The 7,184-nt window shown below is 36.5% G+C and overlaps 1 protein-coding gene across 1 annotated transcript; it reads right to left on the bottom strand.

The window, feature by feature from the left end:
• Positions 1–508: 508 nt before the first annotated feature.
• cdx1b (caudal type homeobox 1 b) lies at positions 509–6,830 on the bottom strand. The gene is made up of 3 exons (XM_063011969.1): positions 6,383–6,830; positions 1,441–1,589; positions 509–917 (listed from the first exon to the last, which is right to left on the bottom strand). Exons 1-3 carry the CDS (start codon positions 6,828–6,830, stop codon positions 735–737), a joined length of 780 nt encoding a protein of 259 aa, XP_062868039.1. The 3' UTR covers positions 509–734.
• Positions 6,831–7,184: the final 354 nt, after the last annotated feature.

Here is a 7,184-nt window from a genome sequence, read left to right as displayed (position 1 = left end):
TCCAAACACCCTTAAAACCCTCCTGAATCTCTCAAAAAACCCTCCAAAAACCCTTAAAATCCCTCCAAAAACCCACAAAATCCCCAAGAACCCTCAGAAAACTTTTTAAAAAACCCTCCAAAACACTCTAAAAAAGCTCAAAACCCTTCAGAAATCCATCAAAAACCCTCAGAAAACTCTCCTAGAACCCTCCAAAATCCTCAGAAAATCCTCCAACACCCTACAAAACCATCAAAAACCCTCAGAAACCCACTAAAAAAACTCTAAACCCAAAACTGTCAGAAAATCCTCAAAAACCCTCCAAAAAACCTCAGAAATCCTCCAAATCCCTTAAAAAACCGCCCAAGAAACCCGAAAATTCTCCAAAACCTTCAAAAACCCTTAAACCCTCCAAATATACCCAAAACCCTCAGAAAACCTTTAGAAAACTCTCAAAAAACCTCACAAAATCCTCGGAAACCCTCGCCAACATTCCGGTGAGAAAAATGCAGCAGTAAAAGATCAGATGTAGAGAAACTTCAAAGCTTTTAATACAAATTCTGTTTAAATGTACAATAATCAGATGAATTATAAATATTTACACAGATTAAATAACAGAATAATAACAGAACACACCGGACACGCCCACGCTCACCCGCTCCATCCCATAATAGTTTCATGAATAAACGTCCCTCGGTGGAATCACGCCCGCCGTGACCCTTGACGTGTGGGTGATGATGATATTCCACGTTTGCTCAGTACTCCTCTTTGATGGTCATGGATACGGAGGACGACACCAGACCGCCGCCGCCGCCGCTGCTGCTGCTGATGTTGGCGCCGGGCGGGGTGGGCGTGGTGGTGGACGCCTGCGGCTGCTGCATTTTCTTTTTGTTTATTTTTCTCTCTTTGGCTCGTCGGTTCTGGAACCAGATCTTCACCTGGAACCAAATCAGATCCAGATTAATGACCGCAACAAGGCTCTGCTCTGCCATCACAACCAGCAAATACAGACCGGGGGCGGGTACATTACAACCTAATTTAACCCTCAATTACTTGAACAGTATTCAGTCATAACTTCAAGTCACTAAATGCACAAATCCAAATGCGTGACTCCCCTCATGTGACACTTGTGTGAGACCACACCCCCTGACAGGTGAAAAGAAGCGATCTGCACCTGTAATGCAGGCTAATTACAGAAGGGACCGGGATATGACACACCATGTGATCAAAAGTATGTGGACACCTGAATTAGAGCTGAGCAGACGCTTTTATCCAAAGCAAATGAAAGAACACAGTCTAAACAGTTAAAGGTTTTGGTTAAGGGCCTTGCTCAAGGGCCCACAGGGGCAACCTTTTGATTACTAGTACAGTACCTTAAGCCCTTGAAGACCCTCAGTGTTCTCCCCAGTCTGCAGCACATTCAGTCTTACTTCTCTAACGAGTGTTAATTGATTAACGAACCTGCCGCTCTGATAGGCTGAGGGCGGTGGCGAGCTCCGCCTTCCTCCTGATGGTGATGTAGCGGCTGTAGTGGAACTCCTTCTCCAGCTCCAGGCGCTGGTGATCAGTGTACACCACGCGGTACTTATCCTTCGTCCTGGTCTTCCCTCCTGTACAGGGAACAAGATATGATGAAGAACAGACAGGTGAGCGGGTGGGCGGTGACCTCGGTGGTTTAGGTTCGAACCGAAAGTGAGACGCTTCATCAGAGGTGCAGGATGGTTCTGATGAGAGGAGAACAGTGGAAGGTTCTGAATAAAGAGCCACATTTTTTAAATGTTTTAAAATGTGTTTTTAAATTAGTTTTTATTTCTGCACTTTGAACTTTTGGTTAAAAATAAATCAGGAAGTGAAAGTCGCTGCACTGCGTCTCTGTGGTGAAACAATAAAACACTCGTTTAGATTCTTTACTTATTTAAAACTTTTGTTTATAAACTCTCATTTATTATCATTAAAAATCACATTTTACTAAATTTTACTACAGCAACAACAATTTTCATATTTTAGGATGTAAACAAAAGCATTTTTATGCTCAAATTTATTAGAAATTATAGAATTATTAAATTACAGAATTATTTAAACATTATCTTTGTTTCTTAGGACTGGACCCTGTGTGGTCAGGTTCTGTAGAATCAAGCTCTTTAGGATCAGATTTAGAGGGATCAGTTTCTTTTTGATCGGGCCCTGTATAATTGGTCCCCTATAGGGTATAATGGGCCCCTGTAGGATCGGGCCCTGTAGGATCGGGCCCTGTATGTTTGGGCCCTGTAGGATTGAGCCCTGTAGGATGGGGCACTGTAGAAAGGGCCCCTGTATGATGGGGCCCTGTATCCTCTGGCCCTGTATGATCGGGCCCCCTAGGATTAGGCCCTGTAAGATCAGGCCCTTTAGAATCAGATTCTATAGGATGGGGCCCCTGTAGGATGGGGCCCCTGTAAGCTGGTATCTGACCCTGTACTCATGCTGTCAGGATAATTTAGGGTTTAAGTGCTGCGTGCGGGTTAAATATTAAAGTAAGAGGACGAGGACGGCGGCCGGCGGAGCATCAGGAGGAACCTCATTAGTGCTTCTTAATCTGTGGAGTTTAACGTTCATTCAGCCGCCGCCGACACTAACGAGCTATCCTCACTAATTTACCTGTTTACACAAGCGCACCCCTCCTGCACCCCCCTGCACCCTCACCATGGTGCACAAACAGCTCGCAGGGACGAGAACCCAACCCCCCCTGGTTAATGGAGCTCTGAGTGTTGGTTAATGTAGCAAAATAATAAGAAATAAATCGATTATAAACACACGTGAATTATTTCTGCTCGGTTACAGTCGGTACATCAGATTACATCTGAGCTCACACACACACAACGATTCATGTTTTTATTTATTTACGTATTAATGTGAGAATTAAATTAAATCAACTTTTATTATATTTGTTTAAAAGTGCAATAAACTTTAAAATTAAAATTAAATTATTATTGTAATATTAAAATGACTATTTTAAATATTTTTATAGTTTAGAATTCACAGTAAATGTGTAAAATACTTTTAGTTTTTTGTGTTTAATAAATCAGTATTAAATAAAATGAGTAAATAATAATATTTATAAGAACAGATTCATTTTGTCTATAATGATTGATTTTAACATTTATGTTTATAATAAAAGTTTATAATTGATCACAAATATTATTTTGGGTTTAATTATATAAAATAATTTGACAATGTTTCATGTAAAATTTTATGTAAATAATTTTGCATTTTTAATAATTTTGTGTTTAATCAGTTGAATATTTTACTGGCTGGAAGCTTCTAAAGTGTTGAAATAAATCTATAAATATTGAATAATCTGGTTTTAATGAGTCTTTATAAATAATAAAATTATAACATTATTATAACAGTTTTGTTATTCAGGGGTTTTAATCAGCAAAACAACAAGAATACTAATAAAAATACATGAATTATACTTTATACTTACATTTCTACATTTACAGAGTGAGAGCAGGACCAGGACAAATAAACGTTTATATTATTAAATAATATTATTAATCATTTACAGCTTATAAAAAAGAACATTTCATCTACAGAATTAATTTTAAAAACCAATTTAATTTTAAAGAATTCATTAACGGAACTCACTGCACAGCACAAATCTGTTAAACATGTAACTTTACTGCTTTCATTCTGACTTTATTATTATTATTATATATTAATATTATTTATATTTTTTATATAATGTTATTTTATTATTATTATTATTATTATTATATAATATTATTATTAATAATAATACACTATAATTATATGAATATAAATTTTTACCTCTTTTAAACACTGAGCTGGTTTATATCAGGTGTGAATAACTTGATGTTTTCTGAACGTTGTGTTTTGGTTATAAAAACGTTCTACTGAACTGTAACACGTCGCCACTAACACAGAAATAAACCATAAATATACGAAAATAAAATCACATGTCAAGTTTTATTATTAGTGTTTAAAAAAGTTTAGCATAACAGCAAAAATCCTAGCTTTAATAAGAACTAGCTTTAATAAGAACTAGCTTTAATACGAACTAGCTTTAATAAGAACTAGCTTTAATAAGAACTAGCTTTAAAATAATAATAATAAAAATAAATTAATTAAATTCATCGTCAGTTACAAATGATTTTTTTTTACAATAAAGAGTTATAAAAATAAACGTGCATTAATAAATAATTACACTATTTACTTATTATTACAGTTTTATTTGATTTTAAATCCCTAAAGTTTAGTGTTTATAAAGACGCTGATCTGAATCTTCAGGTTGATTTTGTGTTTTATAACAATAAATAATTTATTCATGAATAAAGGAATAATTTATTAGTTGAATTTTATAACCTGGTGCATAACAATGAGTTTAATAACTGAATAAAGATTTGTATTACTGTGAGATGCCGCTGTTTTGTATTAGCGCTGATATAATTATTAGCGCTGTTAGCATTATTAGCGCTGATACGCGCTGGTTAGCTGATTTAGCTGATTTATTGCTGGAGGTTTCTGATGTGATGACGGTGAGTAGGAAGTTTAGCGAGAGCTTCATGAGAACCTCCACCGTGTGGAACAATAAAACAGAACAAACACCCGGGTCTGAGGTTAATGTGTAACGTGGACAAGATAATGACGCTAACGCTAACGGCGGCTCTGCAGAAGCAAACTGAGAGCCGTTAGCATTAGCGACACCAGTGATTATTGTATAAATCAAACATGAACATGATAATTAAACACAATCATTAAAGTTTCGGCTGAAGATCCGTCACTGTTTTTATTCTCAGTCCATCATAAACAAAACGTTTATTAAACCCCCTCACCACGCCGGGGCCCCATCAGCCTGGAAACCCCCTACAAAACCCACACGGGGCCCCTGTGGTCAACATGGGCAGCGCGGGCACAGAACACACGTTTGTGCTTCCTGTACATCCACACAGAGCAGATACAGCAGGAGAGTCAGGACTGTCCATCAGGGGCCAACACTGAGGGCCCAACACTGAGAGCTTAATAAAGCTAGTTCTTATTCACACTGGATTTTTGCTTTTAAGTTAAATGAGATATTTTTTAAACTTTCTCTTTATTAAAACACTCTAATAAAAACTTGTGATTTTATTAAACGTCCACATATTTATGGTTTATTTTAGCATTAGTAAGACGATGTGTTAAAGTTCAGCAGAACGTTTTTATAACCAAAACACAACGTTTAGAAAACATCAAGTTATACACCTGATATAAACCAGCTCAGTGTAACAGATATAAAGGAATATTCATGTAATTATTATTTATTATTACCGTTAATAATAATAATAGTAATAATAATAATAATAATAATAATCATAATTGTTATTGAACTATAAAACGCTGAGGTTTAAATATAAGCAGTAAAATTAAATTCTGTTTTTTTAGCAGCTCTGCGCTTGGGCTGATGAGTGAGTTCTGTTTATGAACTCATTAATTTTTATAATTCTTTAGATGAAATTTTCTTTTTTTATAAGCTGTAATTTTTTACTGTTTTTATTATTTTATAATGTAAAGTTTATTTTTATTTTTGCTTTCACTTTGTAAAAGTATAAATGTAAGAATAATGTATAGTTAATGTATTTTCTTTTATATTTTTATATAAATTATTTAATTGTTTTGCTGATATAAACGTTAACATGGAGCATAAACATTCTGTAGCATTTTTATTATGATTATTATTTTATCATGTAAATTATTTATTATTTTTTAATATAATTATTCTATTAAATTTTTAATATCATATTTCATACAGAGTAATAATGATTATAATTTGAGAGAATTTTTAAACGTCTGTGTCCTTTTATGAATGAATTATTTTTGAGGTGCAGTTTAAATTATTTTCTTATTTTAGCTCAAGTTGCTTCTTTAGGTTACACACATAACACATCAATTCAGAAATAAAGTCCTGTTAATAATAATAATAATAATAATACATTATAAAAATAAATAATAATAAAAACATTATTATAAGTAAATAATAATTGAATGTAAAACATCATTTTTTTAATAATTATAATTTAAGCTGATGTGTAATTTTTGTTTTTATGTAATTCCAATATACTTCGCTTCCACATTTTTTTACTTTAGTAATTTTTGTGTTTTTATAATGTTATATAAACATAGAATTATAATTTATTATCATTTTTATTTTTGTGTAAAAGCTTTATAAGATAAATTAGACAATAGAAATATTTTTTTATATTTGTAGTGTTTATTCCTAATGTTAATGAACTTGATTGTCATTTATTTTTATAAAAAAATTATTAATGATATTTTAATAAATACTTTAGAGTGAAATTGTTCTATAAAAAAATAAAGAACCCTTTCCCCAGTCCTAATTGACCCCAGTGTTACCCCGTATTCGTACCTGAGTTGCCGGGGGGTATGGTGTTGCGGCGCATCCACTCGTACGGGTTCCGGCGCTGGTCGCCGGGCGAGAGCGGAGCTACAGATGAAGACGAGCTGATGGAGGGATGAAGAAGAGCTGGGGGCTGCAGGTTGGACGGAGTGAAGTCGAAGCCGATCTGTCCCGGGGTGGAGGAGGCCCCGGGGCCCGCCGGGGGTCCGTAAGGGCTCCAGTCTTCCCGAGGAGGCGCGGGTACCTGAGGAGCAGGAGGTGGGTAGGCTGAACCTGTCTGATTGGGTTCATTAAAGCCTGGAACGTGGTGGTGGTGATGGTGGTGGTGATGGTATCCTGTAAAATCCGAGTACTGGGGGGGCGTGGGTACAAAGTTTTGGGGGTTCAGGTTGAGGCTGGGGTGTCTCACCGTGTTGGGGTACATGCTGTCCTTATCCAACAGGTAACTCACGTACATCTTCACTGCTGTGGGGTCTACACACTCATCCCAGACCGATCCCGATCCTGAGCGCTCAGGGCTGGAGCCTCCGACTGATCCACCCGCGTCTCCTCACGCTCGTACACAGTCCTACCGGAGGCTGACGTCACCTTTACGAGCCCTAATCTGCCCTCCCTCACCTGCTGCTCACCTACAGGACACACGTGAGCTCCGGAGACCGGGGTCGTAAAGTCTGAACTACAACTACAACACTCCGGCTCGAACCAAACCAGTCGGGTCACACAGCGTCTGCACCACCACACAAGTTCAGTTACAGACCAACCGGGTCACACATCAACAGCACCATTACACAAGTTCAGTAAAAGGTGGAAA

The sequence above is a fragment of the Trichomycterus rosablanca genome, chromosome 16, assembly GCF_030014385.1.
Source record: "Trichomycterus rosablanca isolate fTriRos1 chromosome 16, fTriRos1.hap1, whole genome shotgun sequence".
NCBI lineage: Eukaryota > Metazoa > Chordata > Actinopteri > Siluriformes > Trichomycteridae > Trichomycterus > Trichomycterus rosablanca.
This window is presented reverse-complemented; position numbering and strand designations above follow the sequence as displayed.